At 51.6% G+C, this 25,525-nt stretch overlaps 2 protein-coding genes across 8 annotated transcripts in view; one reads left to right on the top strand and one right to left on the bottom strand.

Annotated features, from left to right (window-relative positions):
- Window positions 1-25,525, top strand: part of ARSG (arylsulfatase G) — a 120,348-nt gene that overhangs the window by 89,987 nt on the left and 4,836 nt on the right. For all 7 annotated transcript variants that reach the window (XM_067717677.1, XM_067717679.1, XM_067717681.1 and 4 more), the window contains 3 exons: window positions 8,435-8,543; window positions 15,212-15,332; window positions 20,771-20,861. In XM_067717677.1, the coding sequence (XP_067573778.1) occupies window positions 8,435-8,543; window positions 15,212-15,332; window positions 20,771-20,861 (321 nt within the window). The remainder of the gene's footprint in view (window positions 1-8,434; window positions 8,544-15,211; window positions 15,333-20,770; window positions 20,862-25,525) is intronic.
- The window catches only part of WIPI1 (WD repeat domain, phosphoinositide interacting 1), a 38,892-nt gene continuing 33,526 nt past the window's right edge, over window positions 20,160-25,525 (bottom strand). The window contains exon 13 of the mRNA XM_067717686.1: window positions 20,160-22,339. Within this exon, the coding sequence (XP_067573787.1) occupies window positions 22,304-22,339 (36 nt within the window). The 3' untranslated portion in view covers window positions 20,160-22,303. The remainder of the gene's footprint in view (window positions 22,340-25,525) is intronic.

The raw sequence follows: 25,525 nt of genomic DNA, 5'->3' as shown, positions 1-25,525 counted from the left end.
ACGTGCATTTAAAGAAACACTAAGGAACCACTGAAAATGGTGCATATGACTGACCTGGAAACAGTTACACTAAATACTTTTCAGTGAGTAAAGCAGGTCACAAAACCATATGTAAAGTACGATTTTATTGTATAAAACTAAGTGCATGTATTCTCGGAAAAATCTTGAGAGAGGCAACAAAAGGTATTGATAACAAAAGATTAGCAGTGATTACCTCTGGGTAGGGGAGGAAGGGTTTAAGTGTAGTTATTCCCACTTTTTTTTACCAATTAAAAAATTTTTTAAATTAATTTTTTAAATGAAAAAATTAAAATAAAAATTTCAGAAGGTGCTTGTATCCGAGGGGTGCAGAGGTGGACTTGGCAAGATTACGCCCTGGGGCTGGGTTTGCCCTGCTGTCTGGCTGGCTTCTGACCTGCGGCCCCAGCTGTGTCCAAGTCGGAGGACACGAATTCCCTTTCAGATGGGCCTGGCAGAATAGTCGTAGTTACCTAGAAGCTAGAATTTTCGTGTGTCCCACGGCTAGCTGTGAGAAGGAAGTGCTTTACCCTGGCGTCCCTTGGATCAGATCCCTTGAGAACTTTACAGGTGAGTGGCTGCTGAGCTGTGACCACATCTCGTGTGTGGACATATGTGGTGGAAGTCAGGGAAACTGGGTGCTGCCCAGTGACCAGACCACTTCATCCCTCTGGGTGGTGGCGTTCCTCTGTGCATGGATCTCTTTGGCCCATCCAGTTCGTTCAAGAGCACTGTGATTTAGTTCTGGTTCCTGGAGAGCTGGACCAGGAAAAGATGCTAGGACCAAAAGTGGTGGAAATGTGTCCGGTAGCTGCAGCCACGGTCTAGAGAAATATGGTGCCAACTGGGAGTGGTTCTTCTGCATTCGCTGATGATAATTCCTCCTCTCTGCACCTGGGGTACCCTCGGGCCAGGCTGCCGTCTTCAATGCTCAGGTAGAAGAGCCTGGAATCACTTTTACTCTCAAGAGTAAAAGCCCTAAAGGCACAGAGACCAAGGTTGAGGGGATAAAAATCTGTCCGTAAGTGGCCCCTCTGTGGGGATCTTTCTGTTTCCTAAGAAGACGACCTCTGATCTCCTATCTGAGGACCTGCCTTATCTTTTCTCTTCTCCCCCTTAGGAGGCAGTTTTTTTTTTTTTTTTTTTTTTTTTTTTGTGGTACGCGGGCCTCTCCCTGCCGTGGCCTCTCCCGTTGCGGAGCACAGGCTCCGGACGCGCAGGCTCAGCGGCCATGGCTCACGGGCCCAGCCACTCCGTGGCACGTGGGATCTTCCCAGACTGGGGCACGAACCTGTGTCCCCTGCATCGGCAGGCGGACTCTCAACCACTGCGTCACCAGGGAAGCCCTAGGAGGCAGTTTTAAAATAGTGAACCAGTTTACGGGTGTGGACTGTAGCCCATTCTTTGAGGGAAGAACTTTATGAGAAACACATGTATCAGCAGGGCGTAGCCTCCTTTCCTTCTATTTCCTTCTACTTGTTGAGCACCTACTATGTGCCAGGAACTGTGCTCAGTGCCGGGGACACAAAGATCGTCAAAGCCCCGGCTTTAAAGAATGACGGTCTAGAGCAGTGTTTCTCAGACTTTAACGTGTAGATGGTCCCGTGGGGGTCCTGCACCCAGTCGGTCTGGGTTGGTGATGGAGATGTTGCATTTCTAACCAGCTCCCAGGTGATGCTGATGCAGCAGGTCCAGGGACCACAGTGAGAGCCAGCAGTTTGGGATATCCACATCTAGCGCCCTTCGAGTCTAGAACTGTCAGATCTAGACCAGTGGGTAATCAGGTGAGGTCCCAGGACCAGCAGCATCAGTACCACCTGAGAACTTGGTAGCAATGCAGATTCTAGGTCCTCACCCCAGACCTACTGAATCCGAAGCAAAGTTGGGGAAGGTGTGGACGAAAAGGAGTGCAAGTTGGTGCAGCCCCTGTGGGAAACAGTACGCACGGTCCTCCAAAAACTAAAAGTAGCGCTACCACGCGATCCAGCAATCGCACTGTTTATCTGAAGAAAATGAAAATACGAATTCCAGAAGATATACACACCCCATGTTCATTGCAGCATTACTCACAATAGCCAAAATGTGGAAGTGACCTAAGTGTCCATCTATAGATGAATGGATAAAGAACACGTGGTACGTGTATATATAGACATTTCTATTGAGTCAAAGATGATAAATAAAGGGGAGCGAGTGACAGGAATCTCCCCGCATTCAAACAGTGCCAGGGAGGCCTCAGCGAGCTCTACTCCAACTATCTTGTTGGCCAAAGAGGGATCTGAGGCTGAGCGGGGCAGAGGGCTTCCCTGGGGCCAGCCATCGACTGAGGGGCCACACGCTCTGACCACCACCCGGCTCATTCCTCAACCCACGTTTTCACTATCCTCACGCCCTGTTATACCCGACTGACTGCCCAGCTGTCTGCAACGTCCTGTCTTACTTCTCTGCCCCCTCCATGGTTGTCAGGGAGAACCTCGTTAGCCCCTGTGACAGTCTGAGTCTTTCTAAATCTGGGAGGCAGAGTGGAGAGATGGAGAGAGGGCTTTGGAGGCGTGATTCTCGACTCAGCTCAGGACCCGGTGCCCGGCGGCCCCTTCCAGCCCTGCGTCCTCCTCAGTAAGGGCAGTGGAGACCCGCCTCGCGGGACGGTGCAGGGCCAACTGGGACGCTGGCCGGGAGGTGCCTGGCCTTTCCTACCCCCGTACAGCTCCACCTCTTCACTCCCAGCCGAAACAAACTCGAGGTGGGGGCAGGGTTCCTACCAAGAGAATAATTGGAAGAAATGACCTGAGAAGGATTTTCCTGCTGAAGCACACAGGCACCTTAAGCAACATGAGGGTCACTTCCCAGGAGTTCTGGGCCTGTGGTTTGGAAAACTGCTCTGAGGCTGGACTTCCTTCATGTCGAGGCAACACCCTCTGTGGGGGGCAGGGCCTTGCACAAACGTTGGTCTGGATGTGGTATCTGTGGGGCACAGCGCCTGAATCCGTGGTGGGACTGGACCTGGTTACCTTGTTCTTTTCCCAGGAGATCCTGGAGACGCACCATGTGGGGGGTAAACACTTCCCCTTCCTCAGTCTCCAAACTGGCTTCCCGTCAACCTCTCCTCACTGCCCAGGCCACTGCGGGGGGCTCTGGGAAGGCGGGCAGAGCCCTGGGTGGAAGGGCCATGGCCAGGGGACCCGGGTCACGGGGGAGGGGCTGGGGGTCCCTCTGGACCGCCTGCTCTTCTTCGAGCAGGTTCCTTGTCAGCGGGAGGCCTGTGTATCCTGCTGTAAACGAGGCCAGTCTCGGGAGCTGGTGAAAGAGAGAAGACAGTCAGTGTTTTCGCGATGGAGCAGGACAAACAGTGCCCAGAGCCCTGCTGCTTTCTCCCCGCAGCCGGCCCAGCGCATTAGGCCACACGCTGCCTCCCCTGTTCCCAGGGCCCCCGGGCCACCCCCCACCCCCTCTCCTGGCTGAGCCGCTCTGCTCAGCTGATGTGATGAGGCAGCGTCTCCTGCAGTCATCCCTTCATCCCGTGCTGGAGTGAGGGTGCTCCACGGGCTTGGCCTGCGTCCTGTAGGGGTGAGGAGAGACCGAACCGGGGGCCAGGGAGCACAGCAGGGCCGCTGCCGACCCCAAGCCCGCGGCCCCCCTGGTTCCCAGCCGCCGGCCCCCCTTCCCTGCTCCAGACCTATTTCCTCTCCGGGACAGAACCAACACCTTGTTTGTGCCCTAACTGACGGCTCCTCTGTCTGGAAAATCTTTCCTTGTTTTATTTGAAGAGCAGAACTGTTCCTTCCTCCCCCCTGGTGATGAGGAAACATGCTGTTGAATTTGGCATCCTTGGCTTCTAGGAGACCTTGGTTGTAACTTGATGCTATCAGGCGGTTACATAACCTTTCCCACTGGGAAGCGTGCTCTACATCCTGGGCCTTCTGTCCATTTGGGGCAGGGGGTGGGACGGAGAGGGGTCGGGGTTGGGGGGGGACTGGGGGAGGGAGTGAGGGGCAAGGGAGGGGCTCTTGGCCCCGGCTGGGGTCAGGGCCAGCTACTGGGGACCCAGTGGAAGTCAAATGATGTCCCCTGCCGGGCTTGGAAGTCCCCATGCCCACACTCACGGCCGCCCCAGGGCAGCCAGGGTCCTTCGCCCCAACAGAGGCCTGGCTGCCCTGTGTTTCTAGAACACTAGTGTGTGCACTCCGGGCAGCCTTGGGAGAGGCATGTATATATATTTAGAAATGAAGCCTGCTTCTTTAGAAGGTTATAGGACGTGTGCTCCTCAGAACACGCGTGTCCCATCCGAGTCACAAACATAAATGCCTTGAGGGGCCAGGCAGGTAGTATAAACGAACAACTGTTTGTTTGCGTCCACTGTGGCCAGCATTAGGGACTCGGGAAATCAGATCGAGGGCTCTGACTAACGACATTCAGATTTAGTTTAAAGAGAAATATGATTTGTGCCAAACCAAACTGTCAGGGGGCCGAGTTCAGTGTGTGCTTTGCCAGGTTGCAGCCTGCTGTCTTCTATCTGTAGGTGATTCTGTTTTGTCTCTGCTTTGCTAGGGGTTTCTTTGGATGGCTGTTAGTGGGCGCTTCCGTGGCAGGCACTACGCCGGAGGACCTGGCTTGGAACTTTATGTACATTATCTTGCGTAACTTTTCCACCATCCCGTGAGATCAGTACAGTCATTTCCCCCTTCACGGCTGAGGAGATGGACGTGCAGTGACGTTGAGAATTGGGAAGCCGTCCTCCCATTTACCTTACTAACACTTCTCAACTTCTGGTCCTCAGAGCCTGGTGTCAGGATGACTTGGAGTCAGACCCCACCCCAGACTTCCTAAATCAGCATCTCTGGGTGTCCTTCTGGCGGCTCCGTGTACTGAGAAGTTTGCCAACCTCTGTATTAGCCACACTGCCTTTCTGACTCAGGCAGGCATCGCATTTGGGTCCTTTCTGGGAAGGACCCTGTTCCAAGCGTAGGTCGTGGTGAGCCTTCCTCGGCTGCCCTTTTCTCCCTGCATCGTGCAGTGGCATTTTCTTCCGTAGCCAGGGGAGAACGAGCAAAAGCATTTCCATGAATCATCGTTCTGTTTATATTTTGGTTGCTGAGGCTAAATATTTATTGCTTTAAGTAAGAGGTTCTGCCTTAATTAGAGTCATAACTAACCGCAAGTGCGCTGAAATGCGTTTTCATGACCATCAGACTTGCGTTTCTCAACAGAAAGCCAAACGCAATGGACCCTTTTGATGTGCCAGGGCCTCTGATCAAAGTATGAAGGTTGCTCTCAACTAACGAGTAGCTTTTGAAATTAAGAAGTGCCTGTTTGACTTTGTGGACTTAGCTATTGTTCTCACTCACTATAACACGTAGGGTCACATTCACGCTCCGGTGGCGTAAAGTTATAAAGCTGTGGGCCGTATAAAACCTGTCATTAAAAAGCACATAAGCTACAATTAGTTTCAAAACGCACTGTGTCCACCTTCTGACTCTGTTCCTTGCTCTCTTCACCCTCGGCCTGGAACGGGCCCGCTCTACATTAACTCACCAGGAGAATTTACAAGATACTGGTATCCAGGCCCCACCCCCGGCCAATTTAAATCACAATTCTCTGGGAAAGGGACCTTGGCCTGGGTACTTCTTAAAAGCTAGTGATTCGAGTATGCATTCGGGGATGGGAACCACTGTCCTAAAAAGTCCTAGAAGGTTTAATGGCTGAGGGTACTGGCTGTGTGGTTAGACTTGGATTCAAATCCTGACTCTAGTGTTTCTTTGCTGTGTGACCTTGGGCAAATTACTTAACGTCTCTGAGCTTCAACCTCCTCACCTGAAGAATGAGGATAACAGGGCTTAGCTCACAGAGTTGTCCTGAGGATTAAGGGAGATGACGCCGGGAAGCACTTAGCATTATAGGTAGGTGCACTTAGCTTGGTGCTGAGGAAGGGCTCAATCAATAGGAGAAATTATTGTTACTGTTACTGTTGTGGTTAACGGAGGATGAGTTTCCATCAGTAGGAGCAGGTATCACTGGAGAACATCAGGGGACCAGGGCCAGCTGCTGTGGGTTTCAGTGTTTGCTGGTGCAGATGAACCACAACAAACACTGTTAGATGTTTCTGATAATCAGATGCCTGGTTATCAGGCATCAACCCTGGGGACCCACAGAGAATGCTGGTCGGATCTTTTAAAGTTGGCCCACCCCTAGCAGTGCCAATGAGATACTGGAATTTGGAGTGGGAAGGTGTCCACGCTCTGGGGGATATATTTTTTATAGTTGCTTACCCACACTCTGGACTCTTTTGAGTACAAGCCTTGTGGGCATGGCTGGAATATATAATTGTGTCTTTCTGGTAAAGCCAGAACCCAAGGTACAGCCAGGTGCCAGCTGGCCAGTGTTGACAACATAGAGGAGGGGTTGCTCTCCGCACCCCAAGTGTCCACACCGAGCCGCTTCTCTCAGCCAACATTTTCCTCTCTTTGTCCCAGTTCCTGATTCTCTGCAGGGCACTGTCCACTCTGTTGACGTATACATGTTTTATAACTGGCCGAATTCCTTCTAACCTCTCCAGCTTTCAACTCTCTGCTGAAATAAGGCAAACGCATTGACATATTTTTCTCTGAAAACGAATTAGGAAAGTTAATCATCTGAAAAAGAACGGTACAAAAAGATTATGGCAAATGAGCAGAACCCCTAGTGGTGAAGACCAATTAGCAGATTTATTAATTAGGGGCTAGTGTACCCTTCTGGAAACACCCTGGAGGCGGAAATGCAATCCTGGTGCCGACCCTGTACTCTGGCACCTGTAGCCCTAACACAGTGCAAGCCCCCAGCTTGGGCCTTCTGGTCGACCCTCAGAACCATTGGCTTGTTTCTTCGAATTGAACCCTTTGCTTTTCCTTAGCATCTGGCCTCAAAGGCTGAGCAAGTTCGTCTGAATTTTGTGCTCCGTGGACTTGCAAATAAATGGACTCCATGTTTTCACCCACCTATTCCCCAAGCTTCCATAGAAACGCCCCTCGTGGGGGGTGGTGGGGATTAAATGCAGAGCTCCCGCACGTGCAGCGTTAGTGCTCCCTCCCCGCTCCTTGGCCTTCAGCTGAAGCGTAAGTCGTGCATTCCAAGGCCATGGGGGAGTACGATTTATGCTGGCTGTAGCTCTGGAGTCTCTGTTCCATATGCGTGAATAATTGGGAGTGGGCTCTAGGTATTTACGGCCGGCGTGGCTCTGGACCGGAAGAAGGTATGTGAGACATCTTGGGCCAAGTCAAAGAGTTTCCCGTTCGGCCCCCCACACAACTCCGCTTGGTTCCGAGAGCCCCACCCCTAAACACAAACGGTCCATAGACACGAGTTGTTTAGTGTATCGCTTCTGACTTCAACCCTTGGGGGGACTCCAAAGCTGGTTATGAGAAAATTCCAAGAATGCCGAGCATTTCTGGTGTCATGTGCTGGGCCAGGGACATCAAAGGTTCCGTTTGCTGCGGGGTGAGTGCAAAGTGACGGCAGCCTCGGTCTTCTCGCCCCCTCCCTCCCCATCGTTGTTTCCGCCAGCCAAACATAAGGATGTTGCATGACCATGGTATGTGTGAGACACACACAGCGTTTGCCTTGGAAAGGCTCTCTACACGCTAACCGTGCGGAATTCCTGGCTCAGCTGGGATGAGGTCGGGGTGTGTGTGGGAGGGACGGGCATGGTCATGGTTAATTCAACGCAACACGTACTCAGGATGTTTCCATAAAGCATGACCTCATCCCTTCCAGCCTGCTGGTCATCGTTACACTGGTGGTCACTTTTGACTTGGTGATTACAAAAATCATTCCTTTAATTACCCAGTGGAAATTCGTAGATTGCAGTAGATTGTTCTTACCGCCCCCTGAGAGGCAAGAGGTCCGAGCTACCACAACATCGGAAGAGCTCATTCATTCAAAAAAAAAAAAAAAGGAAAACAAAAAAGTAAAGCAGAGTGAACAAAATACAACAACAAAACCTATGCCAGATCGGTTGTTGGGCGGATCAAATAACTGTGGGAATTTCCGCCTTTATCTCATTTCAAATAGTTTTATGTTTCCATCCTAAACATGATCTGTAGGAAGACACATTCATTCATTCAACAGATAGTTGTTGAGCGCCTACGACGTCTCGGGTGCACAGGACTGATGCCAGTCCGTAAACAAGCCAGACAGTCTGAAGTGGCCAAAGCGGCATGAAGAAATTAAGTGACGTGATTCCCTAGAGAGGGACGGACACAGCTAGTTGCGCGCGTTGATTCCGGTAAAATAAAAGAACGTATTGAAAGAGATTCACTACATGAATCAGAATAGCTCGTTGCTAAAGGAAGTCATTCCTCTGTTGGAATTATCAGAAGCTCTTAGAGAGTCCCCGTGGAGAAGGACTGTTTTCCCAGAGAACCAACTGTCTCCCCTCTTCTCACAGGGGGAAGTCCAGCCAAGCAGACCACCTGGGAAGGAGGACACCGTGTCCCAGCTCTGGCTTACTGGCCCGGCAGGGTCCCCGTCAACGTCACCAGCACTGCTTTGCTAAGGTACGAGACCCAGATTACCTTCAGATGTAGGAAACAGTCATGGATGCTTGCGTGGCTAGAGACCTCACACGTCACCTGCCCTGGCCAGGTGTCCCCAGATACGTCCCGAACTCAGACTGTAGCAGCGTAGAGCCGCCCGGAGCAACAGTGCGGTGGGACACTTTTCAGGCCGTCCTCTGGGGGGCTGTCTCTGGGAAGAGGGCACTGGGTGGCCGTCAGTGCTGGGTCGTGCTGCTGTGCACTGAGGAGACAGTGGCTGCAGAAAGGCCAGGGGCATCCTCACCACTTGTGGCCTGGGCCAAGCTGACGGGGGTGCGGGAACGGGTCTATTGGGCCCGAAGGATCCCTTCTCTGGGGGTAGGGCAGGTGTCCTGGGGATGGCTCCGTCAAGCATGTCACTGGTCATCAGATGGCACAAGAAAGGGATCTAGATGTTGACGTGCCCCCGAGGGGAGGGAGAAGGAAGCTGGACCCACCGGGCTGGGAAGGAAGGGATGAATCCTTGGGTGAGGGTCTTCTTCCTACCTCTGGCAAAGAAGCTTCTAGAAGGAAGGACGATCGTACACGTGAGCACATCTCGCTATTACTCTGACCTCCTTGTGCAGGCAGGCCCAGGAGGCCCTCTCCTTGGCACAGAACTTGGCTGTGCTGTGCCACCCGGAAAGCAACACCACGCAGCTCTGCAACCGTGACTTATAACGAGGGCTTCTCGCTCACCCGGAGGGCCCGTCCTCTGCGTGGTTCTGCCCTGAATCCATGGACGAGGGGGCCCCTCCGTAGACACAGCTGCTTGCTCACAGGCTCAGAGGTCTTATTCTGGTTAAAGACTAATTTCCTATTTCCAAAGGTCCTTCACCGTTAACCAAGTGGGTTCTGGCCTAGAGAGCACAGCCCAGTAGAGGAAAGCAGGCTTCACTGGTTTCCTCTAGCATCCCAGAGGGGAGGTGATGGAGAGAAGGCGGGGAGACTGAACCCCGGGGGGAAAGGAAGGGTGAACAGCGGTGACAGCCGAAGTCGGGGGTGAGTAGGCACTGTCCGTGGCAGCCTCTGGGCCCCCGGGAACTCCCGGTCAGCCCCCTACAATCGGGGGTGGGGATGGGGGCGGGGTGCTGCCGGCAGGCGTGACAGCAACAGCTCCGGCCGGAGCCTGTGATATCAGGCTGGCCGGGAAGAGGGCCAGGCGGGCTGCTTTTTATGGGTCCAACTTGCTGCAGTCAGGCCAGGGGTTCACGGGCTGGGCTGGACGTGCCGTCTCTCAAGTGACATCACCGGAAACAAAGCTCGTGCTTCTCAGTTGAGAATGGCGTTCTCACCTTCAGTCAACTACGGCTCCGTGATAAATTGCATCATTTTGTTGATAATTGCGGGCTTCAGAGGTGACAACTGACTTAGGGGATATTTTGGTGAGTGTCCAAAGGAAGCCAGCCTTGGTACGAGGTAACATTTGCTGGGAGTTTTACCAGGACACTCTACCGATGCACCAGGCCAGCCCCTCTTAGGGTATTTTTGGTGTTAAATTAGTCCTGATGGCAGCAGGACGGTCTGTCTCCGTACAGTTCATCCTCTTGCTGTTTTCTCACGTGAATCCATGGAGAGCAAACTTGGGTGGAGCGCCCTGACTGCCAGGACCCCCTCCGGGTCGGCTCTCGGGAGAAGGGTGGTACGACGCGTATTGAAGAAACTGAGGAGAAGGGTGGTACGACGCGTATGCAAGAAGCTGAGGCTCTTATGCTTCATGTTCTTGGAAGCCCAGCCAGGCGCTCCCACGTATTAGGTACTTAATCACCTCTTCTATCACTTAGTCTCCTACTTTCTTCCCCAGAGGATATACATCTCCTTCCAGATCAGAGATAACTCCCTTCAGCCACTCTGAGCTGAGGCCAGGATCTCTTAACCCAATACCCCAGTGCCTAAGGAATTACGGACACCAGAGAGTAGACAAGCTGATACACTCACGTGAATACGGGAAAAGTAGAAAAAGGTGTGTTAGGGCTCGGGGAGAAGGGTCCACGCTAAGCCTATTGGTTACCTTTAGACGTAACTGGTGTGTTAATCGCCAGGTGTGCACCGAGGTGACGTGATAAGATCAAAAGAAAGGTCTTACAGATGCCCTGACCCCAAAGCCCAGTGACACAACTGCAGCATGGGGGAAATTCATTTATTCAACGGAGGTGAATTGTTGGGTCCAGTTATGGGTCAAGCATGGCTCCAGGGACTGTAAGAACGGGCACATCGGACAGGAGGCTTCTGTTGTTGAGGAGCTGACATCCCTTCGGGAGGGCAGCACGTCTGAAAAGGGCCTGGTGATTTGATCCTAAAACTCTAAAGCGGGGTATCTCAACCTTGGCACTGCTGACATTTTGGGCTGGACCGTTCTTTGGGGTGGAGGGTGTCCTGGGCGTTTAAGGATGTTTACTAGCACCCCTGGCCTCCACCCACTGGATGCCCATGGCTTCCCCAGCCCCAGTTGTGACGACCAGAATGTCCCCGGGCAGCTCCAAGTGTCCCCTGGGGAGGACAGACTCATGTCGGTTGAGAATCACAGCTCTCAAGTGATTTCTCTTGGTCATGTACAAAAAGCGGGGGGGGGTCTGCTCTGCATCTGAGCTGGGAGGCCCCCATCTCTGTTCAGAACGGAGGAACGCTCCCTTGGAGATTCTTGGGGCAAGCCTACAGTGGCTAGAAGGGGAGGGGAGGGCTTGCAATAATCTCATCTGAAAAACAGCTAAAGGTCTGTTTCGCCCGGCGAGCGGATGACCCGCTGGGGGACCCCGAGGCTGTCTTCCCATATCCCAAAGGCAGGCAGTTATGTGCAGGGGGATTCGGCTGGTTCTGGGCTGTCTTGAGGCACAGAACTGAGTCCCGGAAGTAGGATCTGCAAAGAGGTGATGCTCACGTCGGTGTCCTGTGGGTTGGGTGTCACCGCCCCCCCCCGGGCGAGGCCCAGCCGCGCATCTCCTTTCAAGGCCCGCCCCCCACTGCTTTCCCGTATCTGGCAGTGGGTTATGGGGGGAGATGGGCAGCGGACCCTCCCTCACCCGCACTGCTGCGGCACTCTGCTGTGTAACGGACGTGCGCGCTTCGGTGTTGGGTCTTCCTGGTGCTGTGGGCCCCCCGTGCTCCCTGCAAAGTTGCTGCCGGGCCCTGCTGGTCTCCAAGGGGGACCTGCAGCCTCTCCAGTCTCCACCGAGGGACTTAGGCCAGGAAGGGGTGGGCACCTAGCTTTCCCCAGAGATAACGCGAGCGAGTTTCCCGCAGGAAGGAACTTACAGCCAGAGGCCAGAGGGCTCGCTCGCCACATCCAGGAGCGTTCCCACTCTTCCACGGTCTGGAGGGGTTCTGCTCTGCTCTCGCTCACTCTAGGCCCAGAGTCCAGGCCCACGCACCCCAGCCTACACTCCAGCAGCCCTGGCCCTTCTCACTTCCCGTCTTCAGATCACACTGGCCACTTCCCGGATGTAATGTCCGCGCTTCTAGGAAGCAGCCTCCCTTCCGCCCGCGGCACCCCAGCAAGCGCCCCAGTGCCATTGACACGTGCCCTGAGATCCAGGCCAGCCCCCCGCAGCCCTGCAGCTCCCCGCATCCTCCTCGCGATTGCCCAGTCCCCACACGCAGGTTCTGTTGGCAATTCCTCGGACAAAAACACAGATATGCACGCTTCCTCTGAACAGTCTTCAGCGCCTTGGGCTGGCTGAAGCCGCATGAAGAAAATCTTCTCACGTGGGCAACAGAACCTGCAGTGTGTGCCCCCTGGAGCCGACCCACTCAGGGGGCTCTCTTCTGGGTCGCCGTGCCTGCCCGTCCGCGAGCAGGCTCTCGACGGCCTGTCTCGTAACCAAGGCCTCCAGAACCCAAGGCCGATTTGCCCATCGGGGCTGGAGGCGCGGTGCTGGGGGCACACGACCTTTTCATTTTCTTTGAAACCAGAAGAAAAAACAAAAACTTTTAGGTTGAAGAAAAATGGCTTCATATCTCCTCTTTATATATTTATATAATCTTTATGTCAACAGAATTGTAAAATATAATTTTGAGTATTTTATATGGAATAAGGAACCACAAAGGCAAACGGACTGAGGTTCCATGAAAGTCAGAATGCGCCTTCCCAGGTATTAGAATGAACTGTGGAAATTTGAAAATTAGGTTTGGGGTTTTTTGGTCTCTTTCCCCAAGGTTTCCAAGACTCCCGGGACCAATTCCTTAGGGAGGGTTTGGAGTAGCGGGGTCCCTTTGGTAGCCTTTGCAGGACTGATGCTTTCTCCAAGTTCACGCAGGGGCCCAGGGTCTGGGGCTCTGTGTCCCAGGAGGATCTCCCTCCTCCAGGGCTCCCCTCGGGGGCTTGTTTTCCTCCTTTACGTAAGGAAGGACTCTTTGGTAGCCTGAGCTTGGACTGGCAAGTCCTGGAGATGCAGAAGCTTTTGTCGCGGACCCGAGCTTTCCTCTGTGCTCTGGAGGTTCCTGCCCGGTTCTGAGACACTGGGACTCCATGAACGTTAGACTCTGTGCTGTATAATGAGGATGCTAAGCCTCACGATGACGGAGGGGGGAATGAGACGGGAAAAGAAAATGTGCCGCACACCCCCAAATCTAAGGCAGACCCTGTTCTTCTGCCACTGACCTGACTCCTCTGGGGGGCACGCCTCTCTTAGGGGTGCAACGGAGAGAAAACCCCAAACAGCAGTGCCGGCCACCCCGGCCTCTTCAGCCTGCACTGCAGTCCGTCGGGCTGCCTGATTTCTGGCAGGGGCCTTGGACTCTGGACAGGTTTCTGGACCGTTCTGTACTCCGCAAGGGCTTACTGTGCACTTCCTGCACTTGCACGTGCGTGGGGTGCCAGCCCCTGGAGCGCACATCGCTAGAGATAAGCCTCCGGCTCTGTGAACCGTGGAAGCCAGAGGCAGACCAGAGACGCTCTGTACCGTAGCCGAGGGAGAGATCCTGCTCGGGGCTGTAGACAGAGCCCTGGAGCAGAGGAGGAGGGGAGGCGGGCACGTGGCAGTTCCCTTCCGCGGCCCATCTTGGGGGGCGAGCCTCCGCTCCCGGGACTCTGGGCTGGGGAAGCAGCAGGTGGGGCCTGGAGGCCTCCCCATGAGCCCAGCCTCAGGTGGACCCTCTTTCCTGAGATGTCCAGCCTCGTGCGGGCCTGGCCCTCCGCTTCTGTCGAGTCCCACCGACTCTCCGTTAGCCTGGCCCTCAGATAAACAGCTCTGTTCTTGCCGAAGAGTTTTTGTCTGACCTGAGCACAGCAGGCTGGAGGGAGATGTGCCCTAGAGCAGAGGGAAATGGTACCACGTGACTTCAAAGAAAATCAAATTCACAAAATCCACCAACGTGTTCACAGTGGCTGCCTTCGGGCGGGGGGCTGTGTGTGTGCTGCTGCTTCGTATTTCTGGATGTCATCCTATTTGCCCACCCTGAACACTGACTATTTTGTAACAGGAATAACAGAGCTAAATGAAAGCGGATGGAATGTGTCACACATGACGGCATTCTAGACAAAGACTAGCTATTTGCGACACGGAGACCCGGGGTGGGAAAAATGAAGTGAATGTTCTCTTGCAGACACCTGTCACATACTGTTCCCTCTCAGCGGGTGGCGGTGGCCTAGGTGGTGACAGGTAGAGCCCCTTGGTTCTTCTTTTTTTTTTAACTTTTATTTTTAAATTAATTTTATATTGGAGTAGAGTTGATTTACAATGTTGTGTTAGTTTCAGGTGTACAGCAAAGCGAATCAATTATACATATACATATATCCACTCCTTTTTAGATTTTTTTCGCATTTAGGTCACCACAGAGCATGGAGTAGGTTCTCATTAGTTATCTGTTTTATACATAGTAGTGTGTATATGTCAATCCCAATCTCCCATTTCATCCCACCACCCGCCTTTCCCCCCTCGGTAACCATAAGTTTGTTCTCTACATCTGTGACTTTATTTCTGCTTTGCTGATAAGTTCATTTGTACCATTTTTCTAGATTCCACATGTAAGCAATACTATACGATATTTGTTTTTCTCTTTCTGACTTACTTCACTCTGTGTGACAGTCTCTAGGTCCATCCATGTCTCTGCAAATGGCACCATTTCATTCCTTCTTATTACAGCCCCCTAGTTCTTAGGTAGGTCTGCAGGGGTGTCCCTGTGAGTGACTATAACACAGACATCCAGTGAGCTCTCTGAGTGCCAGGCCCTCTACGTGCATGACCTGCGTCTTTCATGCACACTGCCACCCAGCGAGGCAGGTACTGTTGTTATCAGGCCCATTTTATTTTTATTGTTTTGGCCACACTGCGAGGCTTGCTGGATCTTAGCTCCCTGGCCAGGGGTTGAACCCGTGCCCCCTGCAGTGGAAGTGCGGAGTCCTAACCACTGGACCGCCAGGGAAGTCCCCTATCATGCCCATTTTAGAAAGCAGAAAACTGAGGGCTAGACAGATAGATGGCCGAGCTGAGATTCGAGCCCAGGCAACACCTGGCTGCAGAGCCTGGGTGCTGCTCCTGTAGGAAATCCAGGTGGGGCTTGAAGGCAGGACAGGAGGCAGAGGGGGCGGGCTGTATGGGAGGCTGCCGGGGCTCCGTCTGGGCCGGGCTGGGCTGGGCGGCTCTTGACCCCAGCACGGCCAGGGAGAGAGCCTGCGGACAGCTGGGGCCAACACTGTCTTGATCTTCCTGCAGCGTGCTGGACATCTTCCCCACCGTGGTGGCCCTGGCTGGGGCCAGCCTGCCCCAAGGCCGACACTTTGACGGTCTGGATGCCTCGGAGGTGCTGTTCGGCAGGGCGCAGGCTGGGCACAGGGTAAGTGGAGGTGGTGCGTGTCCCACCTGGGCTCCTCCAGAGGTGGGGCCCCTGCCCCCTATCGGGGTCTGGCTGCCTCTGCCCAAACAGAACCACCGTCAGAAGGTGCCTGCAGTGGGCCCTGGAGATCCAGTTTGTCGGCCGCCGAGGGGTGATTCCTCTGAGATGAACCCGTCCTTCCTCCCCCTCTCCTTCCTGGGTCAGCCCAGTTCCTCAGTCCAGATTTCTGTGCAGCAGTTTTGGTGTAGGGTGGGCGTCCATTGGGGCTTATTCCCTATACCGAATGACTTTTTTTCCCCTCACCATCATTTAATTTTCTGACATGGCCTAGGCACGCGGCACATTTTTGTTGGATGGGGTGCATGACCTGTGTCTGTGAGTTGTGTATCGTGGGGTTCCCCGGCCAGAACGGAAGCTTCCCAAGGTCAGGGAGCTCACCATGGAATTCTCAGAACACCTAACACAGGGTCTGGCGTCCGGCCAGCGTGCAATAAACGAGGACTGGATGAATAAACAAATGAAGGAAAGATGCCCTGGGTGGCAGGGCCGGTCCTCGAGGGCTCAGCACACACACGGCTCTCCAGCCCCCAGGGTCCCCTCTTCGGGGTGCTCTGAAGCTCTCGGTGGCAGCGACAGCCAGGAAATGTCGGGCCGGATGGCCTTTCCCTGCCTTTCTGTGTGTTTTACTTTTGCCAAAAGGAAGAGGAAGGGGGAGGAGGAAGGAGGCCGGCGGAACCCGGAGCTCTTTCTGGAAGGCCCCGTGAGCCTGGCTCCTCAGTTAGGGACCCACACATCAAAGGGTTTATTTCTGGCTTTACTGCGGGTCACATGGAAGTGAGTCAAATGTCCTGGGGCAGTTCCTGAAGCTGCCCTTCCCCACGGCCGGCACACTGGTCCTGAGCGGGCACCAGGGCTTCTTGACCATGCTCGGGGTGGCCTCTAGACCAGGACGGCTGCTCCCGGCCTATCCGACCCCCTGGAGCTGCAGACCCTTCCAGGCCGAGCCCTGCTCCCGCAGGACAGCCAAGCAGGAAGGTGGCTTCCGCCTCTGGCTGGGAGTTCGCAGTATGTGACCCTGGGGCGTTATCGACGACGTCAGCGGAGAGATGCTCCCGCGTGTTTATGACCACGGCCGCGCACAGAATGATCGGGGTCACCAGGAAGCGCTTCACGGACTGGGGGCGCCTTGACGCTGTCCGTCCACAGGGGGAGGCCAGCTCCCGGGCGCGGAACTTCCGTTTCCAGACGGCGGAGGGCTCGCCGCCTTTCTCAAGCTGCCGCTTTCCGCGCACCCACGGAGGCCCCGCTTCAGGGCTTCGCGGTTGCTGGTCTGGGCCCCCAGGGGGCTGGGCCCAGGGACCGGCAGGAGAGGCAGATACGAGCCGCAACACCGGCTGGGGTTTTCGTGGGGACGTGTGATGTGTGTGGGCTGCCCCGTGTCCCGGGAGGGGACAGCTGCCACTCGCTGCTCGCCCAGAGCTCTGGTGGCACCTTCCAGGGTAGAGGCACGTGGGCGCTGGCACCTGTGGGCCCGGCCCAGCGCCCCAGAGGACTGGGCTCCTGCAGCGTAAGTCCAGACACCTTAGGGCTCAACGTAGGCCGCCGCTGGCCCCAGATTCAGCCGCTGCGGAGACCGGAGTACATTGTCTCGAGTCTGCTGATGGAGGGCCAGGAGTGAAAAATATATGAGTGACTGTAGAAATATACATACCTATGCACACATATACACGTGGGTACACACGCACGTGCACGTATCCGCGTGCTTTTTGCTTTTGGGTTTTGGTTTTTGGTGCAGCGTACAGGACCTTAGTCCCCGACCAGGGATCAAACCTGGCGCCCCCAGAGTTGAAGCGTGGAGTCTTAACCACTGGACCGCCAGGGAAGTCCCTTGTAATCATTTATTGAGTAACTATCACGTGCAAGGCACCGTACCATTCTGGGGCATCCAACTGTGTATAACAGCCTTAAAGGTTAGATCTAAACATTGCCACCTGTTTGGAACATTCCTTAATACTCCAATTAGAATATATTGATTAGTTCCCACAGCATACACATATATATGTTAACAAACACAGCTGTGTTCACCCTTAGGTATATGCTGGGCTTACAAGATTCAAGTATGGGTTGGTTTAGAAAACCATTCCAGTTTCAAGAAGCTCAAAGTAACTCCTAGACCGTCATCTCAAAACAATATGCAAAAAGTCTCAGCGGTTGGGTTCTTCCCTATTTTGCAAACGAGTAACGGAAAGTCGAAGAGCTGAAGCAACCTAGGGCCACGTAAGCCCTGGCACCCTCCCCAGGTCCTGCGTTGAGAGGTTTACAGGCAAATGCTGCGCTATAGGTCTTCCTGCTGTGAGCGGTCTCACCACCCACTTCATGGACAGCTAGGGTCGCTGATGCCATGCCGTGTATTCCTGCACCTGCAGACCCTTCTGCTTCTGATCTAGAGGGGTCTGTGTCCAGGCGACGAGGGCAACCACAAAGGGGGAGAGGGGAGCGGGCAGGAGAGGGTGCACAGCCTGGGGGCAGGCATCCCACTCTAGGCTCGCCTGCTTCCCGGATGGAATTTGGAGGTTGCAGCATCGCTGCTGGTCAAGTACTACCTCAGCCCCAGGTTGCCATGACCAAGTCCAGAAGTTGTCAGCCGAGGAAAGGCTTCTTAATGGCTCTGCATCTGTCCTGTCACGACCAGTCTGGGGCTGTGTAGTCATACAATGCTTGGTCCATCCCTGGAGACCATACATTGTAGAAACGGAAGTCGGGTCTTGGTCTCTGCACCGCTGATCACTTCTCTTAGGGATAAGGGAGGCCCCCTAGTGGCAAGAGATGCTGTCTGGAGCGGCTGGCGCGAGGCTGACGGCTTTTGGAGACCTGGGTCTGTGCACCCAGACCTGAAGGGGTGGGAGACCCCTCCTTCTGGGGAGGCTACCCAGGCACCAGCCTCCAGAGAGGTAAGGAGACGCTCCCTGGTTGAAAAAGCAAAACAGAAGAAAACAAAGCAAACAGGTAAGAAAGGCAACCAAGAAGATGCAACGTGTTTGCAGAAGATAAAGTTATCTTTGCAATTTGGACCGGGTGTCCTCTGGAGAGGAAATGTCTTCAGCTGTGATTCATGTGTAAATTTGCCAACCTCCTTCCTATGTTGATATAAACAAGAACGCCACCATCAGTCTGCTCAGAGGGGAAAAGCGGGGCACATACGAGTTCTCCAAGATCCATCCGCCCTCCCGAGAGCAAGCCATTTTGCTTGCTCTTGGATTCTGGAAGTGGCGCCTGGTGACACCAAATGAATGTCCTGCACACGGCAGCCGCCGCTTACGGAATTTCTGTTTCTGTTACTGAGCCATAATGTCAATGGCTCGAACCCGCGGGCCTGGGCTCCCATCTCCTGGATGTCTGAGTACATCCTAGATCTGTTGACAATAGATTTCCCAAGTCCCCTACTTCCTGCCCTCTCCAGAAGGAAACAAAACAGCCTCCTGTGGTGAGAGGCTTGGCTTCCTTCAGGGTTGGAAGAAGTGAGGGTTTTGAGTTACGACTTCTCTTCCTGTTTGGAAGGAGCCTGCTGTCATCACGCCGGCTGGGGACCTGGCAGGCCCTGTCACGAGAGCACGGAAGCAGCAGGTGTGGGAGGAGCCCCACCCTCGCTGGCATCCTTTCAGAGCCGGGAAACTTGGGGGGACAGCTGTTTACCGCTCCAACAGATGTTTCTCATTTTTTTTTTTTTTAGCTCCATGGAAACTTTGAATCACGTAAGCGCCTTTCCAGTGATATATATCGGTCATGATTCACACCAAGGCGGTCTCACGTTTCCAGCCCAAAGCCACCAATTGCCAAGGATGCTGGTCTTTTATTTTCTATGAAACCTTGTCCTTGGGAACCCTGAACTAGGTGTTTCCATTCTGATTCTTTTTATTTTTGGGGGGTGGGCCACGCCACTTGGCTTGCAGGACCTTAGTTCCCCGACCAGGGATCGAACCCGTGCCCCCTGCAGTGGAAGCGCGGAGTTGGAGGGTGATTCTGTCATTGATGCCTTGCTCGGTCTGAGTGTGGTAGGACGGAGTCAAAGGTGATCTGTGTTTGGAGGGAAGGCCGTGCACGGTTCTGGAGAAGTCACACGGAGACGCCCTCACGTGAGAGTTGGAGTCGACTGGATGCTGAAGAAGCTGTTTTCCAAAGAGATCCAAGGCTCACCACCGATCTGCGTCAGGCTCCCTGGGAATATTTCTAAAACATGCAGATCCCAGGCCCCGTCTTGACCCTGAGGGGTGGGGCTCAGGCAGGGGCCAGCCTCCTGGGTGGGTGACCCCTGCTGTCACAGAGGGACCCGCACTTAGAAGGACCCTGTGCTTGCTTTAAAGCACACGTGCTGTGGCCACCTTGAAATTCTTAATTTTTTTTGTGTGTGTGGGGTGGGTAGTAATTAAAAGAAAACAGCTTTTTAAGAAATTTATTTTGGGACTTCCCTGGTGGCACAGTAGTTAAGAATCCTCCTGCCAGTGCAGGGGACGTGGGTTCGAGCCCTGGTCCGGGAAGATCTCACATGCCGCGGAGTAACCAAGCCCGTGCGCTGCAACTATTGAGCCTGCGCTCTAGAGCCTGCGAGCCGTAACTACTGAGCCCGCGAGCTATAACTACTGAGCCCATGTGCCACAACTACTGAAACCCATGCACCTAGAGCCTGTGCTCCACAACAAGAGAAGCCACCGCAATGAGAAGCCCGCACACCGCAATGATGAGTAGCCCCCGCTCACCGCAACTAGAGAAAGCCTGCGTGCAGCAACGAAGACCCAACGCAGCCAAAAATAAATGAAGAAGTGAAGAAAATTTTTTTTAAAAAAGGAAATTTATTTTGCTGAAGTATAGTTGATGTACAATGTTGGGTTAATTTCTGCTGCACAGCAAAGTGATTCGGTTATACACATATATACATTCTTTTTCATATTCTTTTCCATTATGGTTTGTTACAGGATATTTATTATAATTCCTTGTGCTATACAGTTGAAATTCTTAATTTTTGGACAAGGTTTCTCTCATTCTCATCTTGCACTGGACTCTGCAGATGACATGGCTAGTACTGGGCCTAGGAATCCAAGCAGAGCTGTAACCCACTCCGATTAATTGACTAGCAAAAGAGCTCTTTCACACAGGCTCCCGGGAGTTGGATGGTGTGGACCACAGGCCTGTGTCTGTGTTTGGGGCTGGGCTGGGTGTCAGAGGGTGGGTTTGGCGGGTGATGGGGAACAGGGACCACGACAAAGAAAGTAATGCTGAGACTTCCCTGGCGGTCCAGTGGTTAAGACTCTGCGCTTCCAATGGAACTAAGATCCCGCATGCCGTGCACAGCACAGCCAAAAGAAAAGCAAAAAGAAAGTAATGCTTTCCAGGGAGCCTCTAGCATGGTTTTCTTGTCTGTAAGCCCTGCCCCCCTTTCCCAGGTGCTGTTTCACCCCAACAGTGGGGCGGCCGGAGAGGATGGAGCCCTTCAGACTGTCCGCGTGCAGCGGTACAAGGCCTTCTTCGTCACTGGTGAGTTACTGAGGGGCCCTGTCCCACCCGGACTCTCGCTCAAGCCTCCAGGATGATGTGGGCTGCCCCCTTTCAGGGTGCTCTCAGCATCTCCGATGGTGCCGCCCCAAACCCGGGCCCAGGAGGAGGGCTCAACACGCAAGGGCCCTGCCCAGGCCCTCTGCACCTACAGGTACGCTAATAAGGCCTTTCTGCCGTTCGCCTAGATCTCCAGCCAGCTCAGAGCTGGTCCAGCACATCCACACTGTCCACTTTTTCACGTGAAAAACATTTCATCCCACGGTTATGCTTTCAATGCCAGTCTGGCTGAACATTCAGTGGGAGCTTAGAGATGTTTTGAAGCAAGAGACTGTTTCAGAAAATAGATGTTAGAGGTCTATTTAGCAAAGCCAAGCCTCTCTCCTACTTGGCTCACCCTGTGACCATCTTAAACGTATATTTTAGAAGGGTGATAGCGTGGTTCTCAAAGTCTTGCCGTGGCTTTTTGCTTCCAAGTGAATTTGGACTCCCTCCACCCTGGGTCCCTGTACTTTCCTAGTCTTAGTTCTCCAAGAGCGACGGTCCTTCTCCTTGGCCTCCAGGTTAAACTCCCTCTCGGCTTTTAAGGCCACCTGGATTGAGAACTGCTTCTCGTCCTCCAGCTGGGTAGGACATGGAGAACTCCGGTACTCACCACATTCTGCCGTATACGCCAGTTATTCAAGTGCATCTTTTCTTTCTTCTAGTAGCTTTAAGCTCTCTAAACTCAGCCTCTGTAAGCTCTTTAATCGTTGTTGTCTTGACATGCTCGGCACAGAATCTTGCATCTGGTAGGAACCCTAACACTTTTTTTTAATGAATGAAAAACAAGCTCCCCCCCCATGCACCGCCCCCCAAAAAAAACCCTAACCCAAATCTGGGATCTGGTGTGGGTTCCAATTTGATTCACTTATTTTTTTTTAACTCAATTTCTTTTTTAAAAAATGAGTTTATTTATTTATTTTATTTATTTATTTTTGGCTGCGGTGGGTCTTCATTGCTACGCGCGGGCTTTCTCTAGTTGCAGCAAGCAGGCGTTACTCTTCGTTGCGGTGCGCGGGCTTCTCATAGGGGTGGCTTCTCTTGTTGAGGAGCACGGGCTCTAAGCGCATGGGCTTCAGTAGTTGTGGCTCTCGGTCTCTAGAGCTCAGGCTCAGTAGTTGCGGCACACGGGCTTGGTTGCTCCGCAGCATGTGGGATCTTCCCGGACCAGGGCTCGAACCTGTGTCCCCTGCGTTGGCAGGCAGATTCTTAACCACTGCGCCACCAGGGAAGTCCTGATTCAGTTATTTAAAGTTAGAGCTTTCCAAAGAATTATATAATAAAGAACAAAAATTTATTTGCCCTGAGGGTGAATAAGTGACCCCAAAGAAAATGTGGCATAAAAACAAAACAAGTTCTTTGAGTTCATCACTTGAAAGATATTAAAAACGCCACAAGAATCTTCGACTTTCCAAGACCTAAAATGCGAACCAGTGAGATGTTTGTTATTCTTTCAGATGGAAAGTGTCCAGATGCCAGCCCTTACATTACCCTATCTCAGAGGTATGGTTTCTCCAGGCTGAGTTAATTTCAGAAGTCATAACCCAGCCAGAAAGCCCTTGTCATCGTGACGCTGGGATCATAAAAGCTACTATGAAGTGATAGGACTGTTTGAAAGGATCACAGCCAGACAGGAATTATGATACCCAGGGGAGGTCTGTTCTTCTGAGGCATCACCAAACTCCCAGGAAAGTTAGCAAGGGAAGAATGGAAATCTCAACAGATGGGATGAAATAGGATGAAACATGATGAAGCCCGGATGTGCTCTGATTCCTCCTTTTCCCCACCCCCGTCGCTGAAGATCTGCGTGCTAATTACATAAAACTGCTTTGGGATAAGTGAGGTGAACTGACATCTACTGCATTAGATTAGAGAACGAGGTGTGTGTCCCTCTATGATGAGGCTGTGATTTCTGAGGTCGTGTCCTAGGAGGAGCTTAAGAGGCAGCGAGTCTGTTTTGCTGTGTGGCCTAGAATGAAGCGATCTTATTGCTTTTTCCTTTTTCAAAAGAGTAATTGAGGGAAACTTTACACACAGTGAAAGCCACAGACCTAAACGGCACGATTTGATGAGTTCCTATAAATGTATATACTTGCATAAGGACCCTCTTAATGCTGTGAATTACATCGATTGGTTTTCAAATGTTAGGTCAACTTTACATTCCTGGATAAACTCGGTTGTGATGTATTCTTCTTTTTATATATTGATGGATTTGATCTGCCAAGATTTTGTCTATAATTTTCCTTTCCTGCAATGTCTGTGTCGGGGTTGGGTATCAGGGTTTTGCTAACCTTGGGAAATGAGTTGGAAAGTGTTCCTTTCTCTGTTTTCTGGAAGGGGCTATGGGAGATTGGTATTATTTCTTTCGCGTCTGATTGAATTCATCTGTGAAACTCTTAGGACCTGGAGGTTTCTTGATGGAAAAGTTCTTGGTTATCAATTTAGTTTCTTTCATAGGTACAGGGCTATTCCTATTTTTAATTTCTTCTCGTATCAGCTTTGGTAAGTTGTTAAAATAATTTGTCCATTTCATCTGAGTTGTCAAATTTACTGGCCTAAATTTGTTCATAATATTTCCTCATTATCCTTTTAATTAATCTTTAATGAAGCAACTTTTAGCTCTGTTAATTTCCTTTAGCGTTTTCTATGTCATGATTCCTGCTTTTATTTCCATCCCTTCTTTACTTACTTTACTCTCCTTATTCTAGTTTACTAAAGAGGACATTTATATAATTAATTTTAAACCTTTCTCATGTCCAAATATAAGCGTTTATAGCTACAGTTTTCCTTTAAGCATTGCTTTATCTGTATCTCCCAGATTCTATGTTTTACTTTCATTATCTAGTTGGAAATATTTTCTAGTACCTTGTATAGGTCACTTAGAAAGCTGTTGCTTAATTTCCAAATTTTGGGGCCTTTTTTAGCTCTTGTCTTGGTCATTTCTAATTTAATTTTATTGTGATCAGAAAACATACTCTGGAAGTTTTCAGTCTTTTGAAACTTATTGAGACTTATTTTATGGCCTTGCAAATGATCTGTCTTGGCGAACACACCATGTGGAAGTGAAGCAAATGTGTATTCTGCAGTTCTTGTGTATGATGTTCCATAAATCTCAGTCAGGTGGAGGTGTTGATAGTTGTCTAGATCACCTATATCCCTCCGGCTTTTTGTCTAGTTGTTCTATCAATTGTTGAGAGAAGCGTTTTAAAAATCTCCGTTTAGGATGTAGATTGCCTATATTTCCCTTTAGTTTTGTCTTCCTTAAAAACGGACTCTCGATCCTTGTGAAATATCCCTCGTCATCTTGGTACTCCACGGCGTGAAGTATGTTTTGTCTAAGGTAACGTAGCCACTCGTTTCCTGTGCTTACTGTTTGTGTGATATATCTATTTTGTTCCTTTCAACTCAACTGCTTTTCTATTTAAAATGCGTCTCTGTAGGCAGGAAAGAAAGGAATCTTGCTTTTTCATCCAGTTTGATAAGGCTCTGCTTTTTAACTGGCGAGTTTCGACTATTTGCTTTTCTCTACATAAGATCATTTCATCAACAAATAGAGGTGGTTTAACTTTTTCCTCCCCAGTCTGGATGCCTCCTGTTTCTGGTTCTTGCCTAATTTCTGTGGCTGGAACCTCCAGTACAATGTTGAATAGAAGTGGTGACAGTGGACATTCATGTCTTGTTCTTAATCTTAGGGGGAAAGCTTTCAGTCTTTCCTCACTAAGTGTGATGTTAGCTCTGGGTTTCTCACAGATAATTTTTATCAGGTTGAGGAAGTTCCTTTTTATTCCTAGTTTCTTGAGTGTTTATATCATGACAGAGTGTGGGATTTTGTCAAATGCTTTTTCTGCATCTACTGAGATGATCATTTTTTTGTCTTTTGTTCTATGAATATACATTGCTTTACACTGACTGATTTTCATATGTTGAACCAACCTTGCATCCATGGGATAAATTCCACTTGGACATGGTGTATAATCCTTTTTATAAGCTGCTGAAATCAGTTTGCTAGTATGTATCGAGGGTTTTTTGTATCTCTACTGTCTGCAAGCCAAGGAAGAGAACCCTCGCCAGAAACCACATTTTCAAGAACCTTGATCTTGGACTTCTAGCCTCCAGGGCTGTGAGCAGATCAATTTCTATGATTTGAGCCACCCGGTGTATGGGGCTTTGCTATGGCAGCCTAGGCTGCGACTAAAATGCCACTTTAAGGCTCTTCGCCGTGTCTTTTCATGGCTTGAGCTTGTTTGTTCTCAAAGCTGAATAATATTCTGTTGCCTGGACGTACCACAGTTAATCTATCCATTCACCCACTGAAGAAAATCTTGCTTGCTTCCAAGTCTTCACAATTAGGAGTCAACGTTCTGACGATTATGCTATAAACATCCACATGGAGGTCTTTTTGTGGACATACACTCATTTGAATAAATAACAAGAAGTGTGACTGCTAGATCGTACGGTTAGAGTGTATTTAATTTTGTAAGAAAACACCAAGGTGTCTTCCAGAGTAGCTGCACTGCTTAGCGTCCCCGCCGGCAGTGATGACAGTCCCTGCTGCACACCCTCACCGGCATCCAGTGTCGCCACTGTTTTTCATTTTGGCCACT

Source organism: Pseudorca crassidens, chromosome 19 (assembly GCF_039906515.1).
Source record: "Pseudorca crassidens isolate mPseCra1 chromosome 19, mPseCra1.hap1, whole genome shotgun sequence".
NCBI classification, from domain to species: domain Eukaryota; kingdom Metazoa; phylum Chordata; class Mammalia; order Artiodactyla; family Delphinidae; genus Pseudorca; species Pseudorca crassidens.
Note: the sequence above shows the minus strand (reverse complement) of the source record. Positions and strands in the feature narration are given on the sequence as shown.